This window comes from Camelina sativa, chromosome 14 (genome assembly GCF_000633955.1).
Source record: "Camelina sativa cultivar DH55 chromosome 14, Cs, whole genome shotgun sequence".
NCBI classification, from domain to species: Eukaryota; Viridiplantae; Streptophyta; class Magnoliopsida; order Brassicales; family Brassicaceae; genus Camelina; species Camelina sativa.
The window spans coordinates 29,815,319-29,834,810 of record NC_025698.1 but is presented as its reverse complement, the minus strand read 5'-3'; the positions used below and the strand labels follow the sequence as shown (position 1 = coordinate 29,834,810).

General features: G+C 37.7%; 5 protein-coding genes across 5 annotated transcripts; 2 read left to right on the top strand and 3 right to left on the bottom strand.

Annotated features, from left to right (window-relative positions):
* LOC104744142 (probable asparagine synthetase [glutamine-hydrolyzing]) lies at positions 368–1,316 on the top strand (the record flags this gene model as incomplete). The annotated part of the gene is made up of 4 exons (XM_019235627.1): positions 368–541; positions 632–752; positions 853–956; positions 1,059–1,316. Coding segments are annotated over 4 exons (429 nt in total), but the record flags the coding sequence as incomplete, so codon positions are not given.
* LOC104744141 lies at positions 1,710–3,474 on the bottom strand. The gene is made up of 3 exons (XM_010465154.1): positions 3,176–3,474; positions 1,879–3,106; positions 1,710–1,778 (listed from the first exon to the last, which is right to left on the bottom strand). Exons 1-3 carry the CDS (start codon positions 3,472–3,474, stop codon positions 1,710–1,712), a joined length of 1,596 nt encoding a protein of 531 aa, XP_010463456.1.
* Positions 5,382–6,607, bottom strand: LOC104744140 (putative F-box protein At1g53360). The gene is given in 2 exon segments (XM_010465153.2): positions 5,382–6,349; positions 6,352–6,607. Coding segments are annotated over 2 exon segments (1,179 nt in total). The 5' UTR covers positions 6,563–6,607.
* Positions 11,113–12,044, top strand: LOC104744139 (ankyrin repeat-containing protein ITN1-like). Its single transcript, XM_010465152.1, has 4 exons — positions 11,113–11,212; positions 11,334–11,405; positions 11,481–11,882; positions 12,004–12,044. The coding sequence occupies exons 1-4, from the start codon at positions 11,113–11,115 to the stop codon at positions 12,042–12,044; spliced, it is 615 nt and encodes a 204-aa protein (XP_010463454.1).
* LOC104742857 (receptor-like protein 12) lies at positions 12,605–15,640 on the bottom strand. The gene has a single exon (XM_010463920.2). It carries the CDS (start codon positions 15,638–15,640, stop codon positions 12,605–12,607), a length of 3,036 nt encoding a protein of 1,011 aa, XP_010462222.1.

Sequence of the window (19,492 nt, the reverse complement as noted above, 5' to 3'; positions counted from 1 at the left end):
TTGGGGTTGTTCTTAGACGGATCTATTCCCCGGTGGCTCCGTCTCGCTTCTCCGATCAAGGCTTAGAGGTCTCAGGTTCCTGATCTGGTTTTCATGTCTCGACAATCAGGTTTCTCGACTCTGTTCTCGTTGGATTGGGAATGGTGGTGACTTGTTTGTTTTTCTGGCTGCTCTCGAGGTGGATCTGAAAATTTTTGTTCTTGGATTTTGTTTGGCTATTCGGTGGTGCTGCTTCGTCTGAGGTTTGTTCACTTCTGGCACATTGAGTCAGTAAGATTCTCTTACAGAGAAGAAACTTAGTTTAGACATTATATAGCCTTAAAAGCTTTTCATATGCTAGCTTTATTGTGAAAATTTCTATTAATTTTGGGTTCTTTTACAAGGTTTAAAACCATATAAATCAAGGTTCTTATACATCGAGGCTTACAGGACTCTCCGTGACAGAGCTCCTTACCCAGCCAACCATGTTGTGGCTCACCTAAGTGGCGATTTTGCCTTTGCGGTCTTTGATAAATCAACTTCTACTCTGTTTGTAGCCTCGGTAAGTTCTCTTTTTAACCCTCAGAATTCCTTTCTTGTCAGTAAAGTAGATTTGATTCGGTGGTAAAAATCGGTCTTGATTTTGCTGCAGGACCAAGTCGGTAAGGTTCCATTGTATTGGGGAATAACAGCTGATGGGTACGTGGCATTTGCTGATGATGTTGAGCTGCTAAAAGGTGCTTGTGGCAAGTCACTTGCTTCTTTCCCTCAAGGTTCGTTTTTCATCACTCTTTTAAGTTCTAGATTTTGGGGGCATCACAAGCTTAGTTGAAGCGGTTTCGAGTTTTGAATGGTTGTGCATGTGTGTTACAGGCTGTTATTACTCGACGGTGTTAGGTGGGCTTATGAGCTTTGAGAACCCTAAGACCAAGATCACAGCCATTCCTGCTAATGAGGAAGATATTTGGGGAGTCAAGGTGACTGATTCTTCAAAAACAAATCAGATTTAGTATTTTTTTTTGTTTTTGTTTAGCAACAACAAAAGAAGCTCATAAACACAAACTTTGGTGGTGTAACAGGTGGAAGGAGCAACAGTTCTTTCGGATTGAGAGTGAAAGAGAGTTCTGTAACAAAAAGCTTTTCTAAGAGTTCTAAGCTATTTAGCTATCAATGGTTAGTGTTAATGTATATAGCGTTGTATCATGTCTTATGCTTCTTTGTACAGTGTTTGTCTTCTACGTACTGACTTCTTCCTAATAAGTTAATGTTTAAAACCACAAATGATTTTACTACCATATAAACGGTTTTGGTTTAAAACCATATCAGATGATTTCTAATTGTGGTTATTTGCCAGAATATATATTTTTGAGTAATTTAATCAAATTGTGGCAATTAGCTACAAATATATATTAGCTAATTCTTACAACTAAATTGAAGATCTTTGTTGCTATTTTGCTACAGAGAGTTAGTGTCATTTTTTGTGTCTATTAGCCATAACTTGTTTTGTGAGAATTTGTAACAATCTGTTACAATTATATTGATGAATAATCCCTTTCTGTTGAAAATAGGACGTGAGACACATGAATTCAGTCCCATTATCACTGCGAAACACCTTAACCTTTTTACCAAATTATCGTTCAGACATCGCACAAAATTTTTTTTAATAAGTCCACGGACTTCAAATTTGGCTGTCATCAAGTACGTCCAAACCGACCGGGAGTAGTCATCAATTAATGTAAGAAAATAGCGAACTCCACTTGTTGATGGAGTACGATAAGGACCCCATACATCACAATGTACTACGGAAAAAGAATCCAAAGCTTTATTAATGCTATCATGAAAAACTTCTCTTGTTTGTTTAGAACGAAAACAAATATCGCAATGTTTGATCTCTCCAACATCATTGGGAGATTGTACACATTCTGGTAAGGAAAGCAAAACACTAGTAGATGGGTGCCCTAGTCTACGATGCCACAAGGCCGGTGAAGCAGAAACATCTGATGAGACTTTGTTCACACACGCAGCTGACACACCGGTAAAATAATACACTCCCTCACGTTCCTCCCCTGCTCCAATCAAAATCCTCGAAAAACGGTCCTGCAGAAAACACAAAGTGTCGGTAAAGATTGCTATAGAACCAGTTTGTTTCAACAACTTAGAAACAAAGATTAAGGTGCAGTCAAAATCCGGAACAACTAACACATGATTGAGAAGATAAGCGGGGCTAAGTCGGAGAGAGCCACACTTAGTAGCTCGAGATAAACGACCATCAGAAAACATCACAGAGGACGGAACGATGTCGACGACATAAACCAGGAGAGAACAGTCTCCGGTCATGTGATGTGAGGCTCCTGTATCAATAATCACATCAGTAAGATCAGTTTTACCCGACAATTTTTCAGAGGTGGTGGACGGACATTGGCTTTGAAGCAAACTGATGAGATGAGTGATTTGGTCTGTGTTACTGTCGGAGACTGTTGCAGCACGAGCGTTGTTCACCCGACCACGACCACGACCACGACCTCTAGATGAACGGCCACCACGTTGAGCAGAACGTAACTCACTGCTTCCACGAACAGAGACGTCACGAGTGTCAGAAGTGGAGGAACGAGTACCACCCTTTTGTTCAAAATACCAATCTGGAAATCCATGAAGTTGAAAGCATTCAGAAACATCATGAACCTGGCAACGACAATGAGTGCAGGAAAGGGTGGATCGATCACGAGTTCTTGAACCAAACACGACGGCAACCTGGGAAGCTACCTCCGGTTGAACAGAGAAGCCAATGCCCTCTGTTTTGTTAACTTCACGCACAGTTGCATCATTGAGATTCTTTTCTTCTCGAACAACACGAAAGTACACTTGATTCAGAGAGGGAAGGGGATCTTGATTAGTAATGGTGGATCGAATGTTGGTGAAGCGAGGAAGATCAAGACCAAACAGAAATTGATGAACTTTGTCGTCTTCACAGTCCTTGGCGATATCGGGAGCTGCTGCACAACAGCAAACCCAACTTGTGTTGTAATTCTGGAGCTCTTCCAAAAGCTTAGAGAGGCGTCCGTAATATGACAAGACAGATTGGCCATCCTGTCTGCAAGCCGAGATCTCATCTTTCCAGACTTGCTTCCTGACTCCGTTCCCGACAGAGAAGCGATCACGGATAGAGGTCTACAACGTCGAAGCGTCGGAGACAAACGACACAGTAGAGCAGATCTTTGGATCAATAGAGGTACGGATCCTGCCAACGATCATCGAGTTTGCATTAAGCCACATACTCAGGTCAGGTTCAACGGCTGGTTTGAGGACAGTGCCATCGATGAAACCGAGTTTTTGTTTTGCTTGAAGCGAGTTTTTCAACTCAGTAGCCCATTCAGGATAGTTGTCTTCGGTGAGGATGACAGAGGAAATCAAGGCACATGGGTTATCATATGCATTAAGAGAGTATATCTTGGTAGAAGAGGCATCGGCCGCAACTGTAACTTGTTGTCCAGACATGGTAAAAGCAAGAACAAAGGACAAGAGTAAAACAAGGTATAAGAGTTTAACGGCAGCGGCGGTGAACGAAAAAATTAGGTCACAAGAACAACTTGCTCTGATACCATGATATAATTTAGAAAGGCTTGGTTTATACATTAACATAAGATAGGTATTTATACATAATGGTAGAGATACGATAAGGCTAAGTTTCCGATAAATACAAATGTAAGTAATACATAAGAGATATAGTGTAAATATTCTTAATGTATATCTTCTAGATCCTCCTTGATCTCCGGTTTTCTTGATACCCTCCCTCAAGCTCATACGTCGTAACGCGTATGAGATTGGAAAACTTTGTAGTATTGACAACAACTTGTGAATGAACAGGAGCGGCCAGTGTATGAAAAGTATAGAAGTGGTAGTTTTGTAGAAGTGCGGCGGCTTGTACAGCAGCAGCATGGTAGTTGAATAAAATCACATGTGTTGGGTTCACCATAACACTAGTAGAATTGTAGAACATATGTCGAAGTTGATGATGAATTACTTGAGGTCTTCAAATCTATATTGTGATGTAGAAGTACGTACGATCGTAAGAGTTCATGCATCTCATGACGTGAGAGGTCATGTAACGTGTGCTTCTCAAACAATAGAAGTCAACGTTGAAGCAACTTGTTAGGCGGTAGTAGATCAAGTAGTTGTGCTGGTTTGATGAAGCGACAATGTAAAGCAACGACCGTTTGTGCAACGGTGGAGGCTGAAGTAGTAATTAGTTTGTGCGGAAGCTACAACTGCTTGTGGAGAAACGATGGCTTGTAGAAACAGTAGAGGACAGACATGCAGCGGCTTGTGAAGCGGCGGCAAAAGTAGAAGTAAAGTGGCAGCGGCGGTGGTTTTCACGGAAAACGACGGCAGCGGCGGTTAGGTTTAATTGAAAACCGATAGTAGAAAATAGCGGAAGCAACACCGGCTTTTACAGCGGCGGTGGCTAGGTTGATGATTTTAGAACGAAGGCAGCGGTTACTGAAGCCAAGCAACGGCCGCCAGTAGAAAAGAAATTAGGTCACAAGAGTTTTCTGTTCTGATACCATGAAATATTTCTGAAAGCATTGTTGTATTCATTCACATATTGTTGCTATTTATACACATAGAGTTTGGCGTTTATGATAGAGTCATATCTAAGTAAATATTCGGTACATATTCGAGTATATCGTAATATCTTCGTCATTTTTACAACCTCTTTGATATATCTTTTGGGTCCATAACTCATATCCAAGATCTTTTACATGCTCACCCATAGATGGGTCTTTAGGCATGTACCGGTCGTCTTTTATGCAGACATATTTAGAACAAATGTTAGAGGAAGTCTGCCTTTCCAACGAGGCAACAACACACCATTTTCTTTCCCAAGAATATATGCAAAAGACGATAAATAAATCGACTTCAAATAAAGCATACTTTTTAGAAATAGATGAAGCAAACTTTTTAGAAATATGAAAGAAAATGGTGTCATATGAGAGGAACGAATTGTTATGGAAATTAATTCATATGACTTCATAATCTAAAAAAAGAAAGAAAAAAATGAACTTGATAGGGCAATAATTAATAATTCTTGCAGCGAAAATGGATGGTCTGCAAAGCGTCGATATATACACAATGACACTTAAATTGCTCTACTACTATACTTCAACAGCGATCACGAGAAGATGTTGATGAAGAGGTAAACTATATACAAAGCTCTAAACACAATAATTGATATCTTAAAAGACCTAAAAAGCTCATAGAAATATAAGAAATCTTTGCAAGTGAAACATGTATAGTGGGACTAATTGACTAAATTAGCTCTGTTTTTTAAGATAAAATCCAAACTATTGAAAATTAAAATATATAAATTATAAAGTCTAAAGTTATGAAGCCCTTGAACACACTTAGACTAACTTCATATCCTCTACAAAGTCTAAAAAGATGCGAACGAAATTTCCAATATAAGGCGTAATTAGCAACTCTTCAAATCCCTGAATATGGATTCTTGTATAAGTCTTCTTCTCGATATTGTAGAAGAAAATGTAGAAAGGCTTTGACGTCGACGAAAACACAATCTCTCCGGCAGCCGTCATTCCGACAAAACTGTTACCAGGGTAGACTGTGTATGGCAGTATGCATATAGGGTTGGACCATTTATGTTCTCCAGCATCTTCTAGAACCCACAACCCAGATCTATCGTTGTGGAACCGATCAATATACTGATGTACACCTAATTTACCTTTGTAGTTGAACAAAGTTAGCTCCTGAGTAGAGTAGTTCATGCCTTCAGGTAATTTAATAAAGCTGAATTTCTCAAGCCCAAAATCCAAGCAAGCCATACACTTAGAAACGTCACCTCGAAAATAAGCTATGCAATACAAAACACCATTGATGCAGATTCCATCATACATAGAATAATGGGGAAGTACTGGGTCTGGGATCGTCCTCCATATACAGTACGTTTTTTTCCAGTTCTCCAATGTCAAAATCCGATGAGTGTTGGGTGTTCCATAACGTGACCATGTCATACACAACACTTTGAACTGTTTGCTGATCGGATCAAAGCCGAAATAGCTATCTCCAACACCCGTCGCTTTCACTCTGGGTAAAGCTATGGACTCTCCAGTGACGGGGTTACAAATCACCCGCGCTTTTCTTCTTCGAAGGAAGACCAATCCGCAGAGCTCGGTACATTGACCAGTTGGAAAGTATTTGGGGAAACACTTATAAGGGGTGGCTACAAGAGAAGATATCTCATCATTTGGACCTTGAGGTTGAGGCGAAGAGAAGACATATAACTCTTTATCAATTTCTAAGGCAAACAAAAGCCGTGGACGAGCTACAGATCACTTGGTCAGGAACAGCTCTGTGAATCAGGACGACGAAGTATGGATTCCCATGATTTGGACACGCAACGAAACCTAGCTATAGACTTTGCATAGACGCTAGAGAATATGTCAATAAGAAGATCAACTGGGATTGGGTCTGAGTATTCTCTTACCGAGTTTGAAGCTTGTGAGACCTGCTGCTCCAAATGTTTATTTTTCTTTCTTCTTTTTTGACTGCGCTCCCGATGAATGATCATCTTTCATGGCAAATGCTTTAAACCCTATTTTTTTTTTGTAGTACTTCAAACCCTATTATTATCTCTTTACAAAGCTTACGATGTAGCTTACGATGAACGAAATTTTACCTTTTTATAATGCTACGATCCTAGATGGGCTCTCTAGGCCCAATTACTTAATTTATCACCCTTTTCCCCCTAACTACATAAACTAGGGGTGAGAACCTGGGCAACGCGCGGGGTTATATGCTAATCATGCTTGGCTTAAATTTTATGTTGAGTCAATAGTATATTATTAATAAAAAAACCTACATATATATTTTATGAAATAATTTTAATAAACATGTTTTTTTCTGGACCTAGTGTTTTTGAATCCTTAGCACATATGTGCTTAACGGGCACCAATGCTAATGTATCTTTTTATGTATTTTTTGTTTTATTTTTTGTTTTATGTTTTTGATTATATGTAAGAGTGTGCTAGCACCCAAGCACATGGTTCCATTATTTTCTCTGAATTTGTTTTTAACAGAGGGTTCAAATTTTCAGATTTTTAAATATAAAACGAAAAGTTATTATTTATTTACTTTAGTACATGGTTAAAAAGTTTTTGGAGTCGGTCCTGTGATGAAATTTGGGGTTATAAAATATATTTGAGATTATATGTTCCGGTGAATGTGATATTTAAGCGTGTTTTGTATTGTTTTTTACTGTGCAATTATATTTGTCTGATTTACCATTTGGTTAAAATAGACCTTAACAAGCAATTGTCTAAAGCTTTTTATTTCACTTGATGGACCTATTTGTTTTTAGTATTGGGGTTTTTTGCTTATTATGTTTTTTTTTCTCAATTGACCGTGTTGTGTAATTATTTTCTTCTTCTTCCTTTTAAAAACACGAAGTTAGCAAAAATGTTGAAAAAGCCTCAACTTTACTTATGGTGAATTTAATTGTCAATTTTTATTATTTTCAGTTAAATTGTAAATTTTTTTGACTTTGCCAAATAAGATACACAATTAAGTTAATTGACGGATATATTTTACAGGGCCAAGTCAGCGTTGGTAAATAACTAAATTCCGTTAAATACAACTCGTTTTGTAATATTAAAACAAAAAAAGAAACAAAAAAGGGTATGGTGATTCAAAACTGCCACCTATTGGATGAGTCAATCAATACTTAACCAACCAAGCCGGAGAAACCAATACGTATGTAACACAAACACATAGTTATATATTTTTCGCTAATCTCTTATTTGGACTTTCCCCTTCTCCATCACGATCGATAGAACCGTGTACAGTAAAAAATTCTTTTAATTTAGGAGAGAGTGGTTGATTGTTTGATTGGTGATGCTTCTGGTAAGTCTTGGGAAGACTGTTCATTGAGTCTATTTTGGTTTCACTTGCTGGTGGAAGCTAAGTCAGTTTCTGGTAAATTCTTCAGTTAGTAGGTTGTTTGGTAGATTAGATTATTGTTCTTTTTATTTTGATGTTCGTTGATAGTGTATTATTCTATGTGTTTTTGTGAAGAGTTTCGTTTCTTTTTGTTTGGTTTATCTTTTTGTTAAGTTGATTTCTATGAATCTAAAAGATTAAACTGTGTTGGTTTCAAATTTTAGTATTTCAGTTTTACCATTTTGTTTTCTTTTCCTGTATATTTCGAAGTTTTTTTACTGGTTTTGATTTTTGGGGCTGATGGTTTATCTTAGAATCATGTAGATTAAAATTTCTGATGATATTTCTGTTTTTTATATTTATTTTGTCACCAAAATATTTACGTTCTGGAAAATTAAATAAATAAGAGTGAGCTTATAAAACTGAATAAACCAAATAATTTGAATTTCAAATAGGATACAAAGCCCACAAAATTTGTAGAAAATTATGCTGATGTGGATAGCTTAGAATGAGAGAAACTCCCTAATTATATATATATATATATATATATATAGATTATCTATGAGCAATACCAAAACAGAGTCAAATCATATTTAAATCAAATGACGCTACGCTTTTGATTCATTTGTTCATTCCGTTCAGATATTTTAATTCTTCGGTTCATGTAACGGAGAGTTTAAAGTCATGGATGATATTTTCTTATAGATCACTTCATTGTTAGTACGTACGATGTAACTATCCCAAATGATTACAAGTAAGCAATTTACTATTTACCGAGACACTCTTCTTCTGCTGTCCAAAGACATAATGTATAAATCTTTTACAAGACCCTTCCATTGTTGAAACTGAAAGGATATATAAATTAAATTGAATACCAAACCACAAAGATAATGAACAAAGCGCACAAAAGAGAGAGAGAGATAGTTTTTTTTTTCACCTGCTACAATTAGTGCTCATTAGTGGTCATAATTGAAATTGGTAAACTCTATGGTTTCGTGTAGAACAAGGCAGATACTACGTTTAGTTGGATTCTGAGAGTTGACTTCCACGATTTTTTCAGCTTATTTTACAACAAAACGCTACACACACGATATGCTCTTTAATTTTAGTACCCATGATGAACAAATTGGTTCCGACATTGATTTATATGATTTCAAAACCTTAAAATAAAAAGTCTTGATGGGGAAGAAATATGGTTAATAATGGATGGCTTGCAGAGTTTTGACACACAAACGACACTTAGCTATATAAATAGACTATATTGATGAGTTGGGAGTTAGAAGATATATTTGTGGTGTAAAATAGAATTATATTAGCTCGATCTGTTTAAGAATAATAGAATTACATTAGCTGATCTGTCTCTAAAGAGGAACAATATTTTTAAGAGTTGAACTTACAAAAACTTTATATTTTCTAGTGCTGTTCCTTTGGTCGCCGCAGGTAACAATATTAGCTGATCTGTTTATATTGTTGACGCGAATAACAATATTCGTTTGGTTACCGCAACTATATGTGTCATGACGCTAACGCTGCGGCAGACGCAAGTAGCTGCGGCTAAAAATTTTAGACGTTTAATAAAGTCAGTGATTAACGATTAAAATTTATGTTATATGTAGTAAATGACAAAAATATCCTTGTTTTGTTTATTGTTTTACAAAATAACCTGACCTAATTTGATTTGATTTCTCGAACTTAAATCGTCGTTTGGAGAAGGAGAGAAGAACAAAGCCGCGCCGACGAAGAGCAGATCTAGGCTCGATTTCTCTGTCTACTTGAACTTAGTTAGTCACTTCGAGGAGGGGAAGAAGAACAAAGCGACGAGGAGCAGATCCAGGTTGGATTCTCTTTGTCATCTCCCTACTCTCATCTTCGTAAGCTCTTCTGCTTCTGCTTCTTTTATATAACTCTCTCTCGATCTCTGTTTTAACACGGATTGAGATTAATTGATTGTATTGCTTTGATGGGTATGTCTATTTGATAGTTTCCAACCCAAAAGTTCACCTCTTTCTCTTGTTTCTACAGGTTTAGTTAGGCATGGGCATAAAAACCGTACCCGAATACCCAACCCGGAACCCGACCCGAAAAACCGGGTTGGCTACGGGTTTGCCTATAAAACCCTATTGGGTTCTATTTTCTAATATCCGTTGGTTCGGATTAGAGTCGGGTAATACCCGGTACCTGTTTGGGTGCCCATTAAACCCGAACATATAAACATATTTATAATATTTATCATTAATATAATGCAATTACCCCAAAATTATGATTATAATTTTAAATATTTCATTTAGTTTTATACCTAAATATCAAAAATAATCAAAATATCTAAAATATTTTGTTATGTAAGTCAAAATTTAACTAAATTTATTTAAATTTAATTATATTTTTTTGGGTATCCGGTAGTTCAGGTACTAATCGGGTTCTAAAATTTGTAACCCAAACCGACCCGAACCCGATATTACCCAAACCGAACCGAACCCATATATCTAAAAATACCCAATGGGTTCTATTTTTCTAAACCCGTTTACCCGAACCCGAATGGTAATACCCGAACCCGAACGGATTACCTGAATGCCCAGCCCTAGTTTTAGTGTTGTGTGTTGTGGTGTGGTGAACGAGTCTTGTGTTGTGTGTCCCTCAACATAAAGCTTTACTTTTGAATTTTGTGGCTGTAGTTTAGATTGTTAAATGGTGTAGCTTAACTTAAGTCCCTTGTTAATGTTAGTGGTTTTGGTGTGTTGTATGTTGTGTTGTGTTGTGGTGAACGAGTCTTGTGTTGTGTGTTGTGTTGTGGTGTGGTGTGGTATGTTGTATGTTGTGTTGTATCTTAGTCACGAAGTCTTCCAATTTGCCATTTATTGTCACGAAGTCTTCTATTGAAATGTTGATAGGTTATGATTGATTATTATATTTGATAGTTTACGAGGGTTGATGATTTTACAGTTTTTTAACACTTGTTTGTTTGGCTTTTGATGATTTTTCAGGTTACAAGTCAAGTGTTTTGAGAAAGAAGATGTCTAAAATGTAAGTGTTTTGGTTTTTATCTTAGTGTTTAGTTTTGATCTTAGTGGTTGTGGTTTTAAATTTTTTTATGCATCTTTTTAGATTTGGACCGATGAGGAAACTCGGTTATTCTTTAAACTTTATGTAGATGAAAGAAAAAATGGAAATAGAACAAGTGTAGGAATGAACCAAACTGGGAAAGATAACATCATGAAGAAGTTCGAAGAGACATTTAAGAGGGGATATAACAAATGGAACCCTTTTAAGAATAGGTATGATTCGTGTAAGAAAAAATACACCACCTTTAGAACGTTAACTCATAATAGGCCTGAGGCTCGGTTTGATGATATGGGAAAGTTGGAGATGCCAGATGATTGATGATCGATATTGGCCATTTTTTAAAGATTGTGTTGGAGCACTTGATGGAACTCATATCCCGGTTCGCCTTCCAAGTCGATCTGCAGAAGCATATAAAGGTAGAAAGCAAGAACCAACAATAAATGTTCTTGCTATATGTAACTTTGATATGAAGTTCATATACGCATATGTAGGTGTACCTGGTAGAGCACATGATACAAAGGTCTTGACTCATTGTGCGAGGTATGAACCTTTTTTCCCACATCCGCCAAGTGGGAAGCTTGACATGGCTGCAAAGCTTGGTCACCGAGAACTCTTCTCCAAGATTATTGAGCTCCGACCGTCCCTCCTCTATTCCCGCAACGCACACGGAGACACACCTTTGCATCTTGCTGCTCTTCTTGGAGACGTAGACATAGTTACGCAGATGTTAAACACTGGATTGGAACTGTGTTCGGCACGCAACAACAAAAACCAAACACCTCTCCACTTAGCTTGCCTTGGCATTTTCATGGTGGCTGCTACACTCATAGTGGAAAAGACGTTTTCAGTCGACCTCGATGAACTCAATTTCGCCATATCAAGTGGAGCTACTTGTAAGTTTATAGTACACTAGAATGTGAAAGAGCCTAGATGTTCCCATATTTCTTGTACGTTGTCTTATGATCCAGTTTAGTGTTAATTAGCCTGGATGTTTTATGCGTATTATGTTTTTAGTTTATCCTAGAAGCATAAACACTTCTTTGGTTGCTGACTGAGATCAAGAGCAGACAAGTAATGTTTTCGTAATGCTTCTCAGACTCTTGTTCTGTGCCAATCATATTTTGCTTAGAATATGATTGACACAGAAATAAACTTGACTTCCTTTCTGCATTTGGAATCGAATTGAAGCTCATTGATTACCATACCACCTGTAATCAGTTTAAGTGCATAATTATATCTAATCACAGACACAAAGACAAACACAAGTACACAACCATGTACATCAGCTTTGAGCTAGTAAACAGACGTGCTTATCAAACGGCTTGTGCATTTTAAGATTGATGTTTTGTTATTGAATTAATTAAGAATGTAACATTGCATTCACTCAACAAACTGTATTGTTGTCTTTTAGCTATGAAATTATCTAATGAAATTGTAATATTTCTATTAATCACTAACTTTTATTTTTGCCAGTCTTAATTTGGTTTAATAATAGTAGTTCAAAACACATTATACAAAACTTGATTCAGCACACGCTTAAAACTTGAAATACAACAAAATTTTAATAAACATAACAACAATGCAATAAGGAAGAGAGAATGCATCGATGAGTGACTTAACGAGTTCTGATGCTTTGTTGCTTGTTTCGGCCAAATCTCTTCATGAACCACCACTCATGCTTGTATGAAACTGCTATGTATCCCATCGCCAGCCCAAATACAACTCCAGGTGCAAAGCCTAAACCTGCTGCGTTCCAACTGAATGATTCTTCTTCTTTTGTCGCCACCAGTTCGGGTTGTGGTGGGGTTGGCGTTTTGATATCTCTACAAACATCCTTAAGGGAAGGACCATTAAGTCCGGGGTTTCCTTCGTAGGAGGAGCAATTTTGTCGTTGAAATTGCGTGCCTTGTGGTATGGAACCTACAAGCTGGTTATGTGAAACGTTTATCCACGCGAGAGAAGAGAGTGCCCCAAGCTCAGGAGGAATCTCACCAGAAATCTTGTTTTGGGATAGGTCGAGTGACTCAAGATTCGTCAAGTTTGCCAAAGTAGATGGGATGTGGCCCGTAAAAGCATTGCTTGACATGTTGAGAATACGAAGCTCCTTCAGCAAACCAATGGAATCAGGAATCGGTCCATGGAGTTGATTTCCTGAAAAATCGATGGCCGTGTAGATTGTAAGGATACGTTCCATCTCCATTGACACTCCTTTACTTATCAAGACAAGTGAAAAGTAGTAGTATCTTAAAGAACTCTGGATGTACTCTGGTTCTATATTATTATCTCTCTTGGAAGATATTGCAGTCCAGTTCAAAAAGTAATCAGATGGCAATGTACCAACGAAGTCATTATATGATACGTCAATGATTTTCAACTGAGGAAACCCAAACCAAACCCCATCGGCGTTATGTAATGTGCCATGAAACTTGTTAGAGCGGAGGATGAGAAGTTGAAGCTTCTGCAAAAAATTCAAGTGGAAGGGAAACATGTCTGTGATAGTGTTGCTTGCAACGTTCAAAACTTCCAAGGCAGAGCAACCAACAAGAGAAGTAGGCATTGTTCCCTCTAATCGGTTTTGACTGACGTCAAGTATTATTAAGCTCTTGGCATTCTGAAATATCTCGGGAAGAATGCCGCTGAGTCTGTTGTTACGGAGATTTAGATCTGAAAGAGAACTCATGAGAGTCTCTAAACACCAAGGAATTGAGCCATTGAGGTTGTTGTCTGATAGATCTAGAACTGCTAGAGAGCTTAGTCCACATACTGATCGAGGGATCTCCCCGGTGAAGTTATTCTTAGAACCCAAAAAATATCGGAGATGCTTCGAGGATGGGATGAAGAGTGGTCCTTGGAAATCATTTGAGCTTAGATAAAGATGAGTGAGTTGACTCTCAGGAAAAACTTTTGAGGATCCATTAAAACCGCTGAGAGAGTTGTTAGAGAGATTCACCTCGAACAACTTTGGCAGTCTCCACAACCAGTCTGGTACTTGACCTTTGATTTTGTTGTTGGAAAAGTCTAGTATGTGTAGTTCTCTTCCGTATCTTATGAACTCAGGGAACTCAGTGATGTTGCAGCCTAGCAAGTTCAAATATGCCAAATTTGGTAGAAAATCCGAATCAGAAGTGATGTTTGCTGTTGAAAGAGGAATGCCTGAGAGAATTAACGAGTAAAGCTGCTTAAGAGGCGAGAAGACATTTAAGTCAACTCCTGGACCGATGACTTTATTGTAATTTCTACTTTCAATAAAAAATCCTTCTAAATTAGGCAAGAAGAAAGAGATATTCCCAATCCCATTAAAGTCGTTGAATTCGTTGTTATAACTCAAAGAAATTTGGGTCAATGAGGGAATCTTGAGTAGGGATGAAAGAATGGCTCCCGTAAAAGAATTATCTCCACCAGAAAAAGACTCTAATTTGGAGAATTGGCTGATGTTTGGTGGAAGGAAACCTGTGAACTGATTTGAAGAGAGCCCAAGTTCACGTAGTTGGGTCAAATTGAGTATCGAAACTGGCAAATTTCCATTGAGCTTGTTAGAGCTAACATCAAAAACAGTCAATTGTTTTAGATTGCAAATTGAAGATGGCAAATTTCCACTGAGTTTGTTATTCTCAACAGCAAAAACAGTCAATTGTTTTAGATTGCCAATTGAAGATGGGATTTCACCAACAAAATTATTATAACTAAGACCGAGAATAGAGAGATGAGAAAGGTTCCCAAGTGAAAACGGAATCTTCCCAGAGAACTGAGAAAAGGAAAGGGACAAAAAAGTCAAATGTTTGAGGCTGCTAATGGAGTCGGGTATGGGGCCTGAAAAGGCTGTCATTTTAGTAGACAACACTATTAAAGAGTTATTTTCACCAAAAACCGGAAGATTGCCTCTAAGATTTTCATTGTCCCTTAATATAATGGACTCTAAGCTCGGTATCAGAAGAACACTACTTGGAAATTCTCCAGACAGGTTGCAGTTTCTAAGATGTAGTAACCTTAGAGATCGCAGGTTTGAAAACTCTTGGGGGATTTCTGAAGAAATGTTTACATCGCTCAAATCCAGTTCACTAAGATTCCTCAAATTTTGAGCAAGTAGATGAAGAAAGGATCCATCAATGGATAAAAATAAAGAATCATAATACTCAAAAGACGAAAGATCGAGAGACACCAACTTGGTTAGCTGAAGAAGGTTGATTGGAATTTGGTCTAATAGTGAAGACTGGGAGAGATTAAGTCTTTTTAGCCCCATGAGTTTGCCAAATTCAGCTGGGATTGGTGAACCGGTGAAGTTGTTGTAAGCAAGGTTCAAATCACGGAGATAACGCAGTCTAAATAGACTGCTCTTGGATTTAAGCGGGCCATGGAGGTTTCTGGAACTAAGGTCTAGCCCGATCACTTTGCCCGACTTAGCAGCACAGGTGATACCATCCCAAGAACAACAATCACTTTTATTCACCCATGATTCTGTTTTCCGGAAAGAGGACCCATCTGAATCGATCAAAAACTCACTCTTGAACTCAAGAAGAGCATCCCTTTGGTCGGGATGACACAAACGTTGTGTAGAAGAAACAAACGTGTTTAGAAAACTTGAAACGAGAAAAAGGAAACAGAAGGAACGAAGAAGGAAGCTCATTTTCTGATTAGACAAGAAAGCTTTCATATTTGTGGAAATGAAAAAGTAATATGAAGTAGTGATGGTAAATTAGTGTTGCAGGTCACTAACATATATATAAAAAAAACAAATACATGAAGCTCCATTGACTTGATGATTTGAAGTCTTTTTGAAGAAAAAACTTTCCTACTAAAAATCTTATGAATCCTTCCAAAATGCAATAGACTTGACTTGAGAGACCATAAACTCGTTCTTCTTGGCCCCTAAAAAAATCATGTTTTGAGAAATTAGAAATTTGGAGTTTAGTGAGGACAATAGAAAAATCAAAGTGCCGTGTAGCTTAAGCCAACTTTTCAACTTTATATGGGAGTTGGGACTCCGTATGGCATATTATTTCTGTGAAATGCTTTCATAGTTGTCCTCTATCCAATTCCAAACCTGAAACATACGTCAGTATTAACTTTCCTAAATTTGCATTTCATTAATTTCGAGCCACAAAACTAATATCACTTTCAATATTATTTAGTACATAAAGACAAAGAACAAAACTTGTAGACTTGGCTTATCAAACGGCATGTGCATTTTAATATTGAAGTTTTGTTATTGAATTAAACAAGAATGTAACATTGCATTCACTCAACAAACCGTATTGTTGTCTTTTTAGGCTTTAGCTTTGGGTGATTACGGTAGTAAATAACCAAAGTCAAATTATCTAATGAAATTGTAATATTTATATTATTCACCAACTTTTATTTTGGCCAGTCTTAATTTGGTTTAATAATAGTTCAAAACATATTATACAAAACTTGATTCAGCACACGCTTAACACTTGAAATACAAAAAAGTTTTAATGAACATAACAACAATGCGATAAGGAAGAGAGAATGCATCGATGAGTGACTTAACGAGTTCTGATGCTTTGTTGCTTGTTTCGGCCAAATCTCTTCATGAACCACCACTCATGCTTGTATGAAACTGCTATGTATCCCATCGCCAGCCCAAATACAACTCCAGGTGCAAAGCCTAAACCTGCTGCGTTCCAACTGAATGATTCTTCTTCTTTTGTCGCCACCAGTTCGGGTTGTGGTGGGGTTGGCGTTTTGATATCTCTACAAACATCCTTAAGGGAAGGACCATTAAGTCCGGGGTTTCCTTCGTAGGAGGAGCAATTTTGTCGTTGAAATTGCGTGCCTTGTGGTATGGAACCTACAAGCTGGTTATGTGAAACGTTTATCCACGCGAGAGAAGAGAGTGCCCCAAGCTCAGGAGGAATCTCACCAGAAATCTTGTTTTGGGATAGGTCGAGTGACTCAAGATTCGTCAAGTTTGCCAAAGTAGATGGGATGTGGCCCGTAAAAGCATTGCTTGACATGTTGAGAATACGAAGCTCCTTCAGCAAACCAATGGAATCAGGAATCGGTCCATGGAGTTGATTTCCTGAAAAATCGATGGCCGTGTAGATTGTAAGGATACGTTCCATCTCCATTGACACTCCTTTACTTATCAAGACAAGTGAAAAGTAGTAGTATCTTAAAGAACTCTGGATGTACTCTGGTTCTATATTATTATCTCTCTTGGAAGATATTGCAGTCCAGTTCAAAAAGTAATCAGATGGCAATGTACCAACGAAGTCATTATATGATACGTCAATGATTTTCAACTGAGGAAACCCAAACCAAACCCCATCGGCGTTATGTAATGTGCCATGAAACTTGTTAGAGCGGAGGATGAGAAGTTGAAGCTTCTGCAAAAAATTCAAGTGGAAGGGAAACATGTCTGTGATAGTGTTGCTTGCAACGTTCAAAACTTCCAAGGCAGAGCAACCAACAAGAGAAGTAGGCATTGTTCCCTCTAATCGGTTTTGACTGACGTCAAGTATTATTAAGCTCTTGGCATTCTGAAATATCTCGGGAAGAATGCCGCTGAGTCTGTTGTTACGGAGATTTAGATCTGAAAGAGAACTCATGAGAGTCTCTAAACACCAAGGAATTGAGCCATTGAGGTTGTTGTCTGATAGATCTAGAACTGCTAGAGAGCTTAGTCCACATACTGATCGAGGGATCTCCCCGGTGAAGTTATTCTTAGAACCCAAAAAATATCGGAGATGCTTCGAGGATGGGATGAAGAGTGGTCCTTGGAAATCATTTGAGCTTAGATAAAGATGAGTGAGTTGACTCTCAGGAAAAACTTTTGAGGATCCATTAAAACCGCTGAGAGAGTTGTTAGAGAGATTCACCTCGAACAACTTTGGCAGTCTCCACAACCAGTCTGGTACTTGACCTTTGATTTTGTTGTTGGAAAAGTCTAGTATGTGTAGTTCTCTTCCGTATCTTATGAACTCAGGGAACTCAGTGATGTTGCAGCCTAGCAAGTTCAAATATGCCAAATTTGGTAGAAAATCCGAATCAGAAGTGATGTTTGCTGTTGAAAGAGGAATGCCTGAGAGAATTAACGAGTAAAGCTGCTTAAGAGGCGAGAAGACATTTAAGTCAACTCCTGGACCGATGACTTTATTGTAATTTCTACTTTCAATAGAAAATCCTTCTAAATTAGGCAAGAAGAAAGAGATATTCCCAATCCCATTAAAGTCGTTGAATTCATTGTTATAACTCAAAGAAATTTGGGTCAATGAGGGAATCTTGAGTAGGGATGAAAGAAATTTAAATATATATTTAAATTATATTTTGTTGATTCAAAATATAATTATACAAATTTATAAAAATAAAACAAAAATTAAATGTAAAATTGCCGCAGCGTCTATAAAACAAACACAAAACAAGCGGTAGCGGCTGCGGCAGCGGTAACAGTAGCAAAACGAACGTATTTCATGAGGTAGCGGCAGCGGCAACGGTAGCAGTAGCTGCAACAAAACGAACAACAACATGCGGTAACGTTTGTCGCAGCCGCAGACGCTACCGCTGCCGTTTGCGACAATGAAACGAACATCACCATAGTCCAGAAAGATGTGAACAAAAGGACAACCATACGCGGAAATATTTTAAAACCCTCAATATTGATTCTTTTATAAGTGTTCCTCTCGATATTGTAGTACAAAATGCAGAAAGTGTTTGATAGGTTTGATAGACAGCCTGCGTAGGGCGAAAACACAATCTCACCGGTACTAGTCATTCCAGCAATCCTTTTCTTATAGAGTAGGATTCCCAAGGAAGCTGGCAGCACGCATATACGTTTGGACCATTTATGTTTTCCAGCATCTTCTAGAACCCAAAATACTATCCGTCCGTTTTCAAAGAAATTTAAATACTTATGTGCACTTACTTTACCTTTGCAGTTGAACAAAGTCCAATTACCACTCCGAATAAGCATGCCATCATCTGCGTTAATGATGTGACCATGGATGGAGCTAATAAGGAGCAGCTTATAGCTGAGCTTGACCCCGAGGAACTTGTAGCTGAGCTTGAACCCGAGATGTTTATAGCGGATGAACCATTGCTTGTACCTGAAGGACTAATGACTAGAGCAAAAGCTAAGAAGCTAAGGAATGCACTAAATGAGCTAATTCAAAAGCTTATGGCCAAAGAGAGCATGGGAAAAACTATTAGGGATGATACCTATCAAGTCCAACCCACTTTGAACCTAATTCAAGTCCAAGAAATCCCAAAGTAATCACTTTGTTTTGTGGTCAAAAAAGAGTGACGAAAATAGAGTTCAACTCACTTGGGAAGGACACCTTGGGAAGACAAACTTCAAAGAGTTGAATCTTCATTCAACTATCTATCTTTATTGTGTTTTAGTTTCAAGAATAATACTTGGCTTTGTGACCAAGTTTTTTATCTCTATATAAACTCATGTAATCTCATTTGAGAATCATCAATCAATTTTCCTTTTTCATTTTAAGAGTCTATCTCTTTGTTCTTTGTCTAGAACATTTCTTTGTTT

What these genes read in the sequence shown, in the direction of transcription:
- LOC104744141 (XM_010465154.1), bottom strand. Translation starts at nt 3,474, where the DNA reads ATGTCTGGACAACAAGTTACAGTTGCGGCCGATGCCTCTTCTACCAAG. An exon ending in AAGATCTGCTCTACTGTGTC is followed by an intron (nt 3,107 to 3,175) that starts GTTTGTCTCCGA and finishes GAACGGAGTCAG; the next exon opens with GAAGCAAGTCTGGAAAGATG. An exon ending in GTGTACAATCTCCCAATGAT is followed by an intron (nt 1,779 to 1,878) that starts GTTGGAGAGATC and finishes CTTTTTCCGTAG; the next exon opens with TACATTGTGATGTATGGGGT.
- LOC104744139 (XM_010465152.1), top strand. Translation starts at nt 11,113, where the DNA reads ATGAACCAAACTGGGAAAGATAACATCATGAAGAAGTTCGAAGAGACA. An exon ending in ATCTGCAGAAGCATATAAAG is followed by an intron (nt 11,406 to 11,480) that starts GTAGAAAGCAAG and finishes ACGCATATGTAG; the next exon opens with GTGTACCTGGTAGAGCACAT. An exon ending in CATATCAAGTGGAGCTACTT is followed by an intron (nt 11,883 to 12,003) that starts GTAAGTTTATAG and finishes TTATGTTTTTAG; the next exon opens with TTTATCCTAGAAGCATAAAC.
- LOC104742857 (XM_010463920.2), bottom strand. Translation starts at nt 15,640, where the DNA reads ATGAAAGCTTTCTTGTCTAATCAGAAAATGAGCTTCCTTCTTCGTTCC.